At 44.4% G+C, this 17,455-nt stretch overlaps 1 protein-coding gene across 1 annotated transcript in view; it reads left to right on the top strand.

The window, feature by feature from the left end:
* LOC137432974 (uncharacterized) overlaps positions 1-17,455 on the top strand; it is a 180,915-nt gene that overhangs the window by 117,502 nt on the left and 45,958 nt on the right. Inside the window, exons 34-36 of the mRNA XM_078783785.1 lie at positions 2,361-2,640; positions 7,059-7,181; positions 10,590-10,691. Of these exons, the coding sequence (XP_078639911.1) occupies positions 2,361-2,640; positions 7,059-7,181; positions 10,590-10,691 (505 nt within the window). The remainder of the gene's footprint in view (positions 1-2,360; positions 2,641-7,058; positions 7,182-10,589; positions 10,692-17,455) is intronic.

Below are 17,455 nucleotides of genomic sequence, written 5' to 3'. Positions count from 1 at the left end.
TCACATTGACATAAGTATTCATACCCTTTGCTATGACACTTGAAATTTAGCTCAGGTGCCTCCCATTTCTCTTGATCATCTTTGAGATGTTTCTACACCTTGATTGGAGTCCACCTGTGGTAAATTCAATTGATTGGACATGATTCGGAAAGGCACACACCTGGCTATATAAGGTCTCACGGCTGACAATGCATATCAGAGCAAAAACCAAGCCATGGGGTCGAAGGAACTGCCTGCAGAGCTCAGAGACAGGATTGTGGCACAGATCTGGGGAAGCATACAAAAAAAATTCTGCTGCATTGAAGGTTCCCAAGAGCACAGTGACCTCCATAATTCTTAAATGGAAGAAGTTTGGAACAACCAAGACTCTTCCTAGAGCTGGCCGCCCGGCCAAACTGAGCAATCGGGGGAGAAGGGCCTTGGTAATAGAGGTAACCAAGAACCCGATGGTCACTCTGTCTGAGCTGCAGAGATCATGTGTGGAGATGGGAGAAACTTCCAGAAGGACAACCATCACTGCAACACTCCACCAATCTGGGCTTTATGGCAGAGTGGTCAGACGGAAGCCTCTCCACAGTGAAAGACATGAAAACCCGCTTGGAGTTTGCAAAAAAGCACCTAAAGAACTCTCAGACTGTGAGAAATATGATTCTGTGGTCTGATGAAACCAAGATTGAACTGTTTGGCTTCCGTCTGAACAGAAAAACTGAACAAAATTGAACAAAACAAAAAAATCTGAAAAAATTACGAAATCTTAGCTTATTCCACACAGAAATCCTAAAATGTCCCAGACAATATTATTGGCACCATTTAGAAATTGTTAGACATAATTAGGTTTCAAGCAGGTGATTCTCCTTTACTTTGGAATTGAACTCACCCATGGTGAGTTGCAGGTTCCTGCAATATAAAAATCACTCATTCAACCAGTTTGAAAGGAGAAAAGGAGTCATTCTGTTGTTTTATGTCACTGTGTGTAGTGTGTACCGCAATGAGCGTGGAGAAAAGAAAGAAAACCAGAGAATTATCTGAGGAGGTCAGACACAAGATTGTAGCCAAGCGTGGACAATCTCAAAGCTACAAGTCCATCTCCAGAGACCTTGATGTTCCTGTGTCCACCGCACGCAATGTTATCAGGAAGTTTAAGGCCCATGGCACTGTAGCCAACCTCCCTGGACGTGGCCGCAAGAGAAAACTTGATCAAAGATTGCAGCGAAGGATTGTTCGAATGGTGGAGAAAGCACCCCGATCAACTGCCAAACAGATTCAAGCTGACCTTCACACACAAGGTATGACATTTTCAACTCGCACCATCCATCACCAACTCAATGAAAGGGGGTTCTATGGTAGGAGACCCAGGAGGACCCCGCTGCTAAGAAAGCCTGACTGTAGTTTGCCAAAACACACCTGAACAAGCCAAAATCCTTCTGGGAGAATGTCCTGTGGACAGATCAGACTAAAGTAGAGCTTTTTGGTAAAGCACATCATCTCTATATTTACAGAAAACAAAATTAAGCCTTCAAATAAAAGAACACTTCCCTACAGTCAAACATGGAGGAGGTTCAGTGATGTTTTGGGTTTGCTGTGCTACCTCTGGCACAGGTTGCCTTGAATGTGTGCATGGCGTCATGACATCAGGAGATTACAAAGGCATTTTGGAGCGCAATGTTGAACCCAGTGTCAGAAAGCTCGGTCTCGTCGAAAGTCATGGGTCTTGCAGCAGGACAATGACCCCAAAGACACTTCAAAAAGCACCCAGGAATGGTTCAAGACAAAATGCTGGACTGTTCTGAAGTGGCCAGCAATGAGTCCAAATCTAAATCCCATTGAACACCTGTGGGGATATCTGAAAACAGCAGTTGGGAGAAGGCACCCTTCAAATCTTGGAGAACTGGAGCAGTTTGCACAAGAAGATTGGGCCAAACTGCAAGTAGATAGATGTTGGAAGCTCATTCATGGATATAGGAAGCGCTTGGCTGCAGTTATTTTGTTCAAAGTCTGTGCTACCAAATATTAAGTCTAGGGTGTCAATAATTTTGTTAATGCCATTTCTTTTATTTTCTGATTTAAAAGGATATATTAAGTTCTGAATCAAAAAAGGTTCTGTAATATTAACAGTGAAATAAAGAATTGTGGAGATCAAATGTTTTTTTCAATTTCAACGTATTTTTAGAGAAAATTGTGAGTTGTTTGAAAAAAGTGCAAGGGTGCCAATATTTTTGGCCACGACTGTATATATATATATATATGACTCCTGTAAAATGTAAAACACAATGTTGTGTTATTTGCAGAACTTGTACTTATTCCTCGACAAAGCAGTTCCTGTTTAATAGATTGCTCTCGTTTATTCCCCTCAATGGTAGATTCTGGCCTGTGCTTGTGTCCGGTCCTGGTGACCCTCTGCCTCTTGCATCGCGCCTCTATTCCCAACTGCTGCACGTGCCATACTTGGCACGTTTTGTGTTGCACACGCGGGCTCAACCTACACCCTCACCTCGGCGGGGCTCAGGCCAAGGAGACGGCACCGCTGTGCAGTGTGTGTGCCGCACCGAGATGACGGGGCGTGGCCCGGGTGCAGCAGAACTGCTTTCAGGATTAGGGGATGGAGGCCTGACTGAAATGGCTCGAAGCAAAGAAGTAGAGGTATGACATATGATATTGGAGTGCGAGCAGAGCTGTCCATCCTTTTATCTGCAGTCCATTTTCCCTCTACACAAGTGTCGATTTACATGCTCTTTTTATTCCATACAAGCCATTGATCGCAGAGGAAAAATGATATACAGGGGTGTTCATAATGGTCTCTGAACAAGATATTCAAAAAAGTCCAAAAAGCACCATCTTTCTGAAAACATTAAGTGTGTGTGTCTGTGTGTATGCATGCATATACAGGACTCGATGCCAACACTGGTCCAGTAATGATATCCACAGACTGGTAAAGGCCCCAAGTGGTTGGTCCAATTGGGCAATGAAAAATAGTGATGTAAAATACCTTTGGAATCCATCTGTTTGTGGTACTCGTTAATGATGTTGGGCCGGGGTGATAATTGATGCAACCCATAAGTCTACTTCTGCTGTCTTAACAGGGATTTTATTTAACCTTAACAGGGATTTTATTTAACCTTACCAGGGATTTTATTTAACCTTCACAGGGATTTTATTTAACCTCAACAGGGATTTTATTTAACCTCAACAGGGATTTTATTTAACCTTAACAGGGATTTTATTTAACCTTAACAGGGATTTTATTTAACCTCAACAGGGATTTTATTTAACCTTAACAGGGATTTTATTTAACCTTAACAGGGATTTTATTTAACCTTAACAGGGATTTTATTTAACCTCAACAGGGATTTTATTTAACCTCAACAGGGATTTTATTTAACCTCAACAGGGATTTTATTTAACCTCAACAGGGACTTTATTTAACCTTAGAAGGGATTTTATTTAACCTTAACAGGGATTTTATTTAACCTTCACAGGGATTTTATTTAACCTTAACAGGGATTTTATTTAACCTTAGAAGGGATTTTATTTAACCTTAACAGGGATTTTATTTAACCTTAGAAGGGATTTTATTTAACCTTAACAGGGATTTTATTTAACCTTAGAAGAGATTTTATTTAACCTTAGAAGGGATTTTATTTAACCTTAACAGGGATTTTATTTCACCTCAACAGGGATTTTATTTAACCTTACCAGGGATTTTATTTAACTTTACCAGGGATTTTATTGAACCTTAACAGGGATTTTATTTAACCTTAACAGGGATTTTATTTAACCTTCACAGGGATTTTATTTAACCTTACCAGGGATTTTATTTAACCTTAACAGGGATTTTATTTAACCTTAACAGGGATTTTATTTAACCTTAACAGGGATTTTAGTGTAGGCCACTGGACCGAGGTTCGGCAACATTATTTCCTCTTTATTGAAGATGCCGACAATGCAGAAAAAAGACCACAGTTGTGACTGATCCAGGTAATTACAAGAGGGTGTCAGGACAAGATAGCCAAGTGAAGTTTATGTACTTTCAATGTCTGAAATCACTCAAAGATGCAGCTATTCTCTCACGCCGAGCAGCACACATTTTTTTTTTTTTGTATACAGAATCGAGGCTCGTGAAAGAGCTAACATTTATTTCACAAATAAATCAAACAGACAAACAAAATATACAGACTTGGCATTTAATATGGAATATTTTTTTCTTGACTTGGGTTTACTTTCTTAACTCAGTATATCAATCTGGTGAGTTTCTTTTCCACTTGGGTGATTTATTTGTTAAAAGAACCATGTCACTGATTGTCTGTCGCAGCAAGAAGTCAACAACAGGATTATATCAAAGGTGGCGTGGCAAAATGTACGGACAGGTGCATTTGATGATTGGCTTCACAGTCGGGTATACAAGGGTTGTTGCGTTCTGTATTAGTGGAAAACAACTGCTGCACATCTCCAAAAGTTATTGCCGCTTCCTCTGGAGATGGTCCGTCAACTCGACAATGCTGTTTGTCATGGAGTGGTGGCTTTACGAAATTACGACATGAAACAGCGTGCTATTGCTCGGCAGTATGGCATCACTCAAGGTCAGGTGTCAAAGATCCTGAAACGAAATGCTCAGAGGGGTGTCCCTACTCCAATACCGAGGCCAGGATGTCCCCGCAGAACCACATGGAGGGATGATCGCCAGCTGCACCGGTTAGTCCGCAATGGCCGTACCAAGTCAGCTAATCGGCTTAGGGCTGAGTGGCAGCAACTGACAAATGTGCCTGTATCCAGAAGGCTAGTCAACCAACGACTGGTTCAAGCAGGCTATCGTGCCAGGCGTCCCCTGAGAAAGCCACACCTGACCAGACAACACCGCCAGCGCCGATTGCAGTGGGCCAGAGAGCACCGTCAATGGCAGCCAGGACACTGGAATAACATGATCTTCAGTGACGAGTCTAGATTTCTGGTCTATCGTCAAGAAGGCCACGTCCGAGTGCGCAGACAAGTGCATGAAGCCTACAACAAAGATTGTATAGTGCCAAGAGTCCAAGCTGGAGGTGGTGGGGTGACCGTTTGCACTGCTTTTCATGCAGGGGGCAAAACTGACCTGGTTGTTCTGAATGGAAACCTGAACCAGTTCAAGTACAGGGCAATTCTGGAAGAAACATTGCTTCCATTTGCTCGTGCAGCCTTTCGAGGAAACTTTGTCTTCCAAGATGACAAAGCACGGCCTCATCGTGCTCGCATGATCCAACACTTTCTTGCTGACCATGGTGTAGAGCATATGGAGTGGCCTGCCATGTCCCCGGATATGAATCCGATAGAGAACTTGTGGGCAGAATTAACGCATCAAATCGACCACTTGGACCAGCAGCCGACCTCTGTGCGTGAATTGCAGCAGGCTATTGTCACTGCATGGCAGGAGATTCCTGTCCAAACCTTGGCAAATCTCGTGAACAGCATGCCTCAACGTGTACGTGCTCTCCTGAATGCTCGTGGGGGTTACACGAAGTACTGAACTGTAATTTTACTGTCCTTAATCCCAGTCGTAATTTAACTTTTGTTTTTGTTTAAAAATATTTTTGGCTAATGTGCAAAATAAGAGATACTTCTGGAAAATGTACAGAAGTTTAACACCGTACTGTCCATGAATTGAGTTCGATATCAGTTTACATCACTTTTCAAGGATCAATTTATTTGTTTTGAAATGTCAAATGTGGTTTTTGTTTCTTTTAAAGGTCACATTAACAAAATCAAGAATAATTTCAACAGATTTCCAATGAACTTTTGGTTCTAAGACATCTTGAAAAGTAAGTTCACCCCCACAAAAAAAAAATTCCATATTAAATGCCAAGTCTGTATAAAAAGAGGGAGCGGAAGACAATATGGGGAGAGAAGGGGAAGCACACAAACACAACATTTGAGAGCAGGGAGATGTGTGGGAGGGAGAGGGCTTGTGGGGAGGAGGCGTGGGAAGGGGGGGGGGGGGATGGGAGAAGTATAAAACACAAGGACAACAAGGACTTCCAGGACAGACGTTGGTATTTCAAAAAAGTGGATTTGGGGTGAAATTAGCGGGGGTAGAAAGGATCAAGGTTTTGGATGGGGGGAAATAGGAGATATTGGTGAACAGCTGTTTTAAAGACCTGGAGGGTGGAGTGGGATTGAAGAGAGTTAGGGAGTTAATTCCAGAGGCGGGAGAAAAGAGGAATGAAGGTGAGCAGAAAGTCTTGATATTGGCAGTTTAACCATAAGAGGGTTGCAGGCAGATCTTGTGCGACCTGTAGGAATATTTGGGGGACAGAGCCCAGAGAGAGCTGGGGGGGGGGGCAAGGCCAGAGAGGAGTCGGTAGAAGACGGAAAGACCACCAACCTGCCTGCAGTGAGTGAGTGAAAGGCCCTCGGAGTTATCTTCATCGCGGGAGATCCCAATGATTCTGAACGCTTTGGTTTCAACAGCGTGAAGATGAGCTAGGTGTGAGGCAGGAGCACCAGCCCAGAGGGGAGAGCAGTATTCCATTGAGCTGCGGATGAAAGCCTTGTATGTGGTGAGGAGCTCAGGTGTGCCAAGGAAGGACTTCGCACGACGGAGGATGCCCAGTCGGCGACTGGCTTTGGAGGCCAGATTTGAAATGTGGTTTTCCCAGGAAAGATCATGGCAGATAGTGAGACCCAAAAGCTTGAGTGACAGAACTTCTTGGAGAGGAATATTCACCTGAGACTATATACTCGACTAACAAGCCCAGATGGACTAGTTAAGCCTGTAGTCTGACATGCGCTGCAAGGCCTGAAATAATACCTGCTCCTGTGGATGTACATACCTTGAATGTGTTCTGCCTCCTTGCAATAAGCTAACGTTTCATCTTCTTAATCCTTTGCAATCTCTCTCTCTCTCTTCCATTCTGCCACCATCATGTTTTCATAAGGTGCCAAAGAATAATTGGGATTGTTTTAGGCCAAACAATGGCGTCCATCTTGTCGGTTTTCGCTCAAGGCTTGCTGAGAAAGGTTGTCTATGCTGCATTGCTGCATCCTCATGACATTGTGACGTTATCAGAAATTGCCGCTCCTTGGTGCAGGTCTATGCCGGTCGAGCGGTCGGGGTGCACTGCCGTGGAAACCTGGCCATCGTCTCCACGAAAGCACCTCCAGAGTTCACATTCCAGCCCTTCCAGCTCAACCGACTTAACTTCGCACTCAGAGTGAGTGTTCTTTTGTATGACGTCTGCTGATGATTGATGCATCAAGCTCTAAAATGCAGATGGACGTATACTGAAACGCAAAAGAAACTTACCACCTTTGAAACCTTTAAATATCAACAATAACACTGCGTGTAGTAAATGTGTGAACTTATTTGTGGACAATAGTGTCCTCGCTGTCAGACAAAACGGTCACGGATGGTCACTTGAACCTTCAATGGTCACTTCATAGCACAGCTGTTGAACAGCCGTTTTGACTGTCAGTGATTAGCCAAGGGGTACGGGATGATTTTAATGAGCTGCACGTGATGTCTTGATATTGGCTTTAAAAAGGCCAGTGCAAAATGGGCATTTTGACCGAAAAATTTGACCATTTTGACCAACTTCAAAAAGACTGAAAACACAAAAGAAACTTACCACCTTTGAAACCTTTAAATATCAACAATAACACTGCGTGTAGTAAATGTGTGAACTTATTTGTGGACAATAGTGTCCTCGCTGTCAGACAAAACAGTCACGGATGGTCACTTGAACCTTCAATGGTCACTTCATAGCACAGCTGTTGAACAGCCGTTTTGACTGTCAGTGATTAGCCAAGGGGTACGGGATGATTTTAATGAGCTGCACGTGATGTCTTGATATTGGCTTTAAAAAGGCCAGTGCAAAATGGGCATTTTGACCGAAACATTTGACCATTTTGACCATTTTGACCAACTTCAAAAAGACCAAAAACGCAAAAGAAACTTACCACTTGTTTGAAATGTAATAAAATTGTAACAGTTCAAAATAAAACAAACCAACAATTGCTAATTGAAACATTGGCATTTTATTGATGACATGTCAAGTTTTTGACGAAGATACACCATCTCATCAGTTTGTTCTACAGTACAGAACAGCACAGGGTGCAATGTCAGTCCCCTTTCAATAGCGTGTATGGCCACCATTGTTTTGGATACAGGCAGTGCATCGTCGGCGTATACTGCCTACCAGTCTTTGGATGGATTGCTGCTGGATTCTGTCCCACTCAGTCCTCAATGTCTGAAGCAGCTCTGCCCGTGTCCTGGCCCTGCCAACTACGCGTCTCCCAAGCTCATCCCACAGGTGCTCTATGGGATTCAGGTCAGGGGAGAGCGCAGGCCACTGCATGGTGTTGATGTTCTCGCCTTGGAGAAATGCAGTGGTAAAGCGAGCAGCATGGGGACGAGCGTTGTCATGCTGAAAGGTTCTCAGTTCTGGGTGGTCTAGCAGGAATGGCAGCAGATGAGGTCGCAGGATGTTATCCACATAACGCTGGGCGTTAAGATTCCCATCCACAACCACCAGTGGCGTCCTGTGGCCTGATATGGCTGCCCACACCATCACACTTGGGCCACCCCACCTGTTGGCTTGACGCACGCAACAATCGGCATATCGCTCGCCAGTTCTTCTCCAGACACGCTCACGCCCATCAGGACTGTCCACACAGAACCTTGACTCTTCGCTGAAAGCGACCTCGTTCCACTGCGCCAAGGTCCACCGCTGATGCTGCTGGCACCATCTCTGACGGTTGCGGCGATGGGCAACCGTCATCACGGGGCCTCTGTATGGTCTTCTGGCAGTCAGACCATAGTCATGCAGTCGTCTTCATGCAGTATCATTGGAGATCCGTGGGTTTGCACGCCCCGGAGTTTCTGCCGCAGTGCGGGATGCTGGACGGAATCGATCCCGCAGGTGACTTCGGACCATCTGCCTGTCCTGCCTTGCAGTGGTGACTCTTGGCCTCCCTGATCGAGGTCTGTCATCTGCAGAGTTGTGGAGGGTGTCTCTGTCCACCAGGGCCGATATCGTCTGGTGTGAACAGCCAAGGCGACGTGCCACCTCACGGTAGTTCAGTCCGCCTTGCAGCATGCCCAGGGCACGCTGCCGTTGATCCCTTGACAATCGTGGCATGTTGATTGAAATGCCCATTTTGCACTGGCCTTTTTAAAGCCAATATCAAGACATCACGTGCAGCTCATTAAAATCATCCCGTACCCCTTGGCTAATCACTGACAGTCAAAACGGCTGTTCAACAGCTGTGCTATCAAGTGACCATTGAAGGTTCAAGTGACCATCCGTGACCGTTTTATCTGACAGTGAGGACACTATTGTCCACAAATAAGTTCACACATTTACTATACGCAGTGTTATTGTTGATATTTAAAGGTTTCAAAGGTGGTAAGTTTCTTTTGTGTTTTCGGTCTTTTTGAAGTTGGTCAAAATGGTCAAATCTTTCGGTCAAAATGCCCATTTTGCACTGGCCTTTTTAAAGCCAACATCAAGACATCACGCGCAGCTCATTAAAATCATCCCGTAATCCTTGGCTAATCACTGACAGTCAAAACGGCTGTTCAACAGCTGTGCTATGAAGTGACCATTGAAGGTTCAAGTGACCATCCGTGACTGTTTTATCTGACAGCGAGGACACTATTGTCCACAAATAAGTTCACACATTTACTATACGCAGTGTTATTGTTGATATTTAAAGGTTTCAAAGGTGGTAAGTTTCTTTTGTGTTTTCGGTCTTTTTGAAGTTGGTCAAAATGGTCAAATCTTTCGGTCAAAATGCCCATTTTGCACTGGCCTTTTTAAAGCCAACATCAAGACATCACGTGCAGCTCATTAAAATCATCCCGTAATCCTTGGCTAATCACTGACAGTCAAAACGGCTGTTCAACAGCTGTGCTATGAAGTGACCATTGAAGGTTCAAGTGACCATCCGTGACTGTTTTGTCTGACAGTGAGGACACTATTGTCCACAAATAAGTTCACACATTTACTACATGCAGTGTTATTGTTGATATTTAAAGGTTTCAAAGGTGGTAAGTTTCTTTTGCGTTTCAGTATACATTGCTGCCTAGGTTGGAATATCAGCTCAGCTATAAACTGTCATTCTGTAGTTTCACAGGCAGGGTGATTCGTCCAATGAGTGTACCACCCCTCTGTTTGACGTTAAACTGGTTGTCCCGTCTGCCGGAATTAGTGGGCGTTGAAGATCCCATGGTGTCATTAGGTGAGCTATCACCAGCACCCAAGCTAAATTCCAAATTGCTGTTCGAACCTCCAAGGGGAAGAGCATCAGTGGCCCAGCTTCACCCCCAGCAAATTATGCTACCCGCAGCCAAGTGCTGCGTTCAAAAGAAGAAGAAGAATGTACATTTGCTAGATATGTCAACGTCTTATGATAAAGAGCTTTCAATTTGGCCCATCATAAATGCTGTGGAAACATAGCATAAGGTATGTTAAGGTAATGAATCTTATTGGTGTTTGACTTTTATTGGAGAATTACTTGTTCAAAGGTGAAGATGCAGACATTTTTTCAGAAGAACAAATGCATCTCAGTTTTTGAAGAAGTTGTTGTTCAGTAGCAAATTGTTGTGCTTCTGTGCCCAGGTGCGTGATTCCACCCAGTTATCCTCAGGACGCCTGAGTTTCGTGCAGGCTCCTGGTGAGACAGTCTGTAACCTGAACATCATGCTGCCGCCCACGGGCAAGGTATAACCTGCTGGGGATAATATGATTCTCTTTTTTTAAGGGAAAGGTTGTTTTTATACTCAACCAATCCCTCTTCACCAATTTCTGATTACTGAATCTAATCACATCATGGGATATGGAAAATTTGAAAAGGTGTTTTACATGTGTGAATATACTTAACTTTTTACATGACTTCTGGGAGCTTTGGCTTATGTTTTGATCGTTGATGTACTTGTACAGGAAAACTCTGGTGGTGTATCTGTCCCTCTGGTGTATCTGTCCCTCTGGTGTATCTGTCTCAATCACAACTTTCATCAAATGAGAGCACATCTGCATACTCATGAGGAGAAATTATGCCATCCAGGATGATTTCCAGAAACACTTCTAGGCATGTGTGCCGTTCGACCCAGTGTGTCCAACGTTATCCAGGCAGGATGTAGGATTGCAGGATGACTAAGTAGGTACACCTCCACAGTCAACTCAAGCAATCTCTGCTACTTGGGACTGTTAGCTAAGAACAGGTATGCATCACTGATGATGCTGTTAAGGTTTCTGACATCCTGAACTTTGCCTGTTCCTACTACAGGGAGGTTAAAGTAGTGGGAATGGCAATGCCTGTACATGGCTAATGGACCGATCTCCTTGATTCCTTCTTGCACACCTGCCATTTCAGAAGACATCATAGCCGCACAATCATATACCTGACCTCGGATGGTGGATTGATCCAGAGACATCGATGCATCAGAAATTTTTAATTTTGTTTTGTTAATAGAAATGGCTGATGACTTTGAAGTTGTAGTGATAGCTCTTGCAACATTGTCTGAAATATGGTTGTCCATTGAAAGTAGTGGAACCTCCTCCTTCATAGGACAATTCTGCTGATGGTGATTATTAATTGTCTATGGTGATCAGACATTTCTTCTTGAGAGGTAACTGGTCATCCAGTTTATAGAGATCTGAAGCAGATACTTTTAATTGACATATGTTGGAAAATTACATGCCCAGACCAGGAATCAAACCCAGGTCCTCTGGTGAACCATACCAATGCTCTGCCATCTGAGCTATCTGGGCGACCCTGACCTGGTCTGGGCATGTAACTTCCCCACATATTTTAATTAATTAGTTATAATCCTGTTCATATGTATATATATATATACACACACTACATGACCAAAAGTATGTGGACGCCCAAACATCGAACATGTCATTCCAAAATCATGGGCATTAATATGTAGTTGGTCCCCCCTTTGCTGCTATAACAGCCTCCGCTCTTCTGGGAAGGCTTTCCACTAGATGTTGGAACATTGCTGCGGGGATTTGCTTCCATTCAGCCACAAAGTCATTGGTGAGGTCGGGCACTGATGTTGGGCAATTAGGCCTCGCTCGCAGTCGGCGTTCCAATTCATCCCAAAGGTGTTTGATGGGGTTGAGATCAGGGCTCTGTGCAGGTCAGTCAAGGTCTTTCACACCGATCTCGACAAACCATTTCTGTATGGACCTCGCTTTGTGCACGGGGCCATTGTCATGCTGAAGCAGGAAAGGGCCTTCCCCAAACTGTTGCCACCAAGTTGGAAGCACACAATCATCTAGAATGTTATTGTATGCTGTAGCGTTAAGATTTCCATTCTCTGGAACTAAGGGGCCTAGCGCAAACCATGAAAAACAGCCCAGACTATTATTCCTCCTCCACCAAACTTTACAGTTTGGCACTATGCATTCGGGCAGGTAGCGTTCTCCTGGCATCCGCCAAAGCCAGATTCGTCCATTGGACTGCCAGATGGTGAAGCGTGATTCATCATTCCAAAGAACGCATTTCCACTGCCAATGGCGGTGAGCTTTACACCACTCCAGCCGACGCTTGGCATTGCGCATGGTGATCTTAGGCTTGTGTGCGGCTGCACGGCCATGGAAATCTATTTCATGAAGCTCCCGACGAACAGTTGTTGTGCTGACGTTGCTTCCAGAGGCAGTTTGGAACTCGGTAGTGAGTGTTGAAACCGAGGACAGACTATTTTTATGCGCTTCAGCACACGGCAGTCCCGTTCTGTGAGCTTGTGTGGCCTACCACTTTGTGGCTGAGCTGTTGTTGCTCCCAGACGTTTCCACTTCACAATAACAGCACTTACAGTTGACGGGGGCAGCTCTAGCAGGGCAGAAATTTGACGAATTGACTTGATGGAAAGGTGGCATCCCATGACGGTGCCACGTTGAAAGTCACTGAGCTCTTCAGTATGGCCCATTCTCCTGCCAATGTTTGTCTGTGGAGATTGCATGGCTGTGTGCTTGATTATATGTACCTGTCAGCAATGGGTGTGGCTGAAACAGCCGAATCCACTAATTAGAAGGGGTGTCCGCATACTTTTGGTCATATAGTGTGTGTGTGTGTATATATATATATATATATATATATATATATATATATATATTGTTACGGACACGGTTTTTGGATGTTATTTTACCGAGCGGTGGTGTATTTGACCGCGTCCGAACAGTTACTCCCCGATTAGAACCCGATTCCAACCGAACGTTGACTAATCGCGCTACAGATATTCAATTGGGAAACCTCTAAAGCGACCGAAAGAGAAGAAGAGAGAAGAAAGACAGAGTTTGGAGGAAGAACAGATTTATTATACACACACAAGCAATATTTTAGAGCGACCAATATTATTTACAGCAATAGATGGAAAAGAGCAGTCACACAGTGCATTGTTAACTTATTCTATTTCATTTACTTAATCCCCAAGACAAACGAGTAGGACAGGACGTTCACACTCACACGGTGGATATTGCAGGCAGATAATGGCTCGAGGTTGATTGCTTGAGAGGAAGGCAAGGTCGGAGGCAGCAGCTTTCAACCCCTCGCGGTTTTGGCGGGAAAACCTCCGTCGCGTATCCGCGGCCGTCACGCGCTGGCTCGGCACACCTGCTCCTCTTCCTGGGGTGGAGCCGTCTCCCTCCGTTCAGCGCGTCTCTCCAACGACAGGGGATATTGCAGGCAGGTAGGGCTTGCGGTGGATTGCGCTCCTCTTCCAGGTCATCCCCCAGCGTATCTCTCAAGGCCTCTCTTTGGTGCAGCCTCGTTGCTCCTCTCCAGCTCATCTCCAGTCATCTCTCAAAGCAGTCCCTTACAGTCGCTTTTATCACCTCCGGCGGAATTAAGCCGCCGGCTCCGAGGGCACGCCTACCGGGTCACTCACCGCGGTGTTGATTGGCTGTTAGGGCCGGTTCACTCCTGCCCTCTTCTGACGAGGTGGAGACACGCCTTTCTTCTCCAACCTTACCTCGTGGCCAATGGTGGTTGAAGAGAAAAACCGACCAAAATGCGGAAGGCAAATGGAAGGGAGGTTTTGGGGAAATTGGAAGGGCCTACGCTTATTTTGTTTGATACAATGCAAAGTCAATCAAGTGGAAAACACATACTTAGCCTACATGGAATAAGGAAATACACTATTTAAAAGATATATCGTGACCTGCGTGTATGTTCTATGAAATTAATTAGGAGGACGGCTGCGACCATTATTTACATTACCAGGATGTTACCATACCAAAACCATACTCTTCACATCCGTTACCCTTCCTCCAAAATTGTTACACTCCTCAAAACCCGTTACACTTCTCAAAACCCGTTACACTTCTCAAAATCGTTACAATATATATATATATATATATATATATATATATATATATATATATATATATATATTGCTCCACTCCTCTCCTCAACAAGAGCACAAGGAAAGTTCCATGTCTTCCCTTCGCAGGAGCAAATTTCAGGCAAATGCACATGCGCAGTACAGGATGTGGCCTTTCCTCAGCGAATTGAACTTGAAACTTGAACTTTATTATTATCCACATCAAAATCAACAACACTGTCTACAATGTCATTTTCTAAAGTAAATATGAATGGATAATAGGAGCCAGAAAATAGCATAAAATGCTAATCGGGTCTGGGACCTTAACATTAAAATATTTTAATGTTTGATTTATTAACATACAGTTATTCTCGGACTTAATGCAAGAATAAACTTTGCGACAATGCTTCCGTAAAGCTCTGACAGAGGTACGAGCTTTATGGAAGCAGTGTCGCAAAGTTTTATTTCTCATATCTAACGGTAATTTATTCCAAAAATTAGCACCTGTGTATGATATAGACAAGTCAGGAGATGATGATGGTTCACGAGCGAGCGGTATTCAATGACAAAGGACGAACTACTTTGAAATGGCCGTCCTTTGTGACCGTTAAAAGTCAAAACCGACATTGAAAATATATAAATAGGAATGTATTATCTGTTATGAGACTAGTAAGCTACACAATACCGAAAATTCGGTTCGATTCGAACAACTTTGAAAATTAGACCTTTGTGACCTTGAAATGTCAAAACGAAGGTTACCGACCTTGAAATGAGATATAAAATAATGTATAATCAGTTATGAGGTTAGTTAGCTACACAATACCGAAAATTCAGTTTGATGCCGATAACTTTGAAAATTTGACCTTTGTGACCTTCAAAGGTCAAAGGTCGGAGATTCTGAAATTTGTTGGAAAACTTGTATTTCATGATGTTTGTGATAATATAAGATCATGTATGATATTTCACCCTATCAGGAAGCGAACAATGTAATAAAACCATTTTAAAAAATCGACTTTTCTAAATTTTGTGACCTTGTGACCTTGACCTTGGGGCGAAAATGAAAAATCGAGCTCCGTGGGGCGAGACACATGACATTGGCCTAACCAAATATCGAAACCCCTGTCAGATTCCACCAACTCCCTCGGAGAAGATGTAGCTTGAACTCAATTACCCCCTAAAAAGACATCTTTTTCGGGCGTGGCTCCGCCCACAATGGGCGCAATACGCCCACTCTAGGCAGGACACAACTAGATCATGATATCAACCTCCCACCCAAGTTTCATCAAGATCGGATGATATCATCGGGTAGTTATGCTGCGGACAGACAGACAGACAGACACACACCCATGACGAATATAGTGGTCACTCTGTTTGACAACTCGTGAACCAAAAATTTCCCAAGAGATGTGCGACATTTTGGTACCCACATAAAAATGCACATTCTATGCCCGCTCGTGGTTGTGTAAACGGCTAATCGTGCATATCGTGAATCGTGAAGTTATCGTGAATCGTGAAGTTAAAGGACTTCTGCGACTCACTGGGACTGACACAATCTGTCAATTTCCCGACCCGGATCTCAGTCAACGGAGCATCTTCTCTTTTGGACTTGGTTATGACTAACCTCCCTGAAAATGTCTGCTGCTCTTCTTCTGCTCCAATCGGATCATTTGATCATGTGCTTGTTAAAGTGGACATCTCTCTGACCATTCTCAGGGAGCCTGCTCAGCGTCGACGAGTCTGGGATTTCACTCAGGCCAACTGGCACGGTCTTCAAGCAGCCATCAATCATCTGGACTGGTCTCCCATCTCTACCACCTCTGACATCAACTCATCCTGGGAATTCTTCCAAAGTAAATAGCTCTTTCTCATGCACAGATTTATCCCATCTCGTCTTCAGTTGTCATACCCTTCCTCCCGTCCATGGTACACGGAATCTTGTGGTGAGGCTGTTGCCCAGAAACAACTTGCCTTCGCCTCCTGGAAAGCAAATCCAACGGAAGGAAATCTCATTTCCTTTCACAAAGCCCGAAACAAGTGTGTGTCCACCCTCAGGAGAGCCAGGAAACAATATCTCTCCATTCTCAAGACCGAACTCTCTTATCTGTCTCCCTCTTCCAAATCCTGGTGGCGTCTGGTCAAATCTGTTTCTGGTGTTTGTTCCCCCTCCATCCCCTCCCTTACCTCAAACGGCTACACAGCTGACTCCGCACGTGAAAAAGCTGAATGCCTCAACTCTGTGTTTGCCTCTAAATCTTAAGTCCCAAACCCATCCCTCTCTGTACCCACCATACCCAGTCGTACCCAGCTGCTCCTGGACTCCGTGTCCTTTCCTCCTGACAAGGTGGAAAAGTTTCTGTCAACCCTCGACTCTGATTCTGCAACTGGACCTGACGGCATCAGCCCACGGGTCCTAAAATCCTGTTCTTCCGCTCTTTCACTCCCTCTCTCTGTTCTCTTCACCCTCTCTTTTGCTCAAGGTCAACTGCCATCTGCTTGGAAATCAGCCAACATCACCGCTTTGCACAAAAAGGTGCAAAAACAGATCCTAGCAACTACAGACCAATCAGCCTTCTCCCAATTATCAGCAAAGTCATGGAATCAATCATTGCTTCGGATATGAAATCTTTCCTCTTCTCCAATGGCTTGATCTCTGATCATCAATTTGGTTTCAGACCAGGTCACTCTACTCTGGACATGCTGCTTCTGCTGTCTCAACAATGGATGGAGGTCCTCAATGCCAAACAGGAAATTAGAGCTGTCGCCCTCGACATATCACGTGCCTTCGATACGGTCTGGCACCCCGCTCTGCTCACCAAACTCTCCTCCTTTGGTATCCATGGAAATCTCCACGCATGGCTGGCGGACTTCCTCTCTAGTCGTAGTCAACGTGTGGCCCTGAATGGGTTTCTCTCATCTCCTCTTCCTGTTCAGGCTGGAGTTCCCGAAGGCAGTGTTCTGGGCCCTGTGCTTTTTCTGGTCTTCATCAATGATCTCTGTGACTCTCTTGAAAACCCTCTCTATCTCTTTGCTGATGACTCCACTCTCTGCCGCTCCATTCCTCATCCCTCAGATCGGCAGTCTGCAGCCTCCTCACTCTCTGCAGACCTGGACAAAATCACAGACTGGGCAAACAAGTGGAACATGTCTTTCAAT

Source organism: Myxine glutinosa, chromosome 8 (assembly GCF_964187855.1).
Source record: "Myxine glutinosa chromosome 8, kmMyxGlut1.1, whole genome shotgun sequence".
In the NCBI taxonomy this organism is placed as follows: Eukaryota; Metazoa; Chordata; class Myxini; order Myxiniformes; family Myxinidae; genus Myxine; species Myxine glutinosa.
The sequence above is the reverse complement of the archived record's forward strand: the minus strand, read 5'-3'. Positions and strand labels throughout refer to the sequence as shown.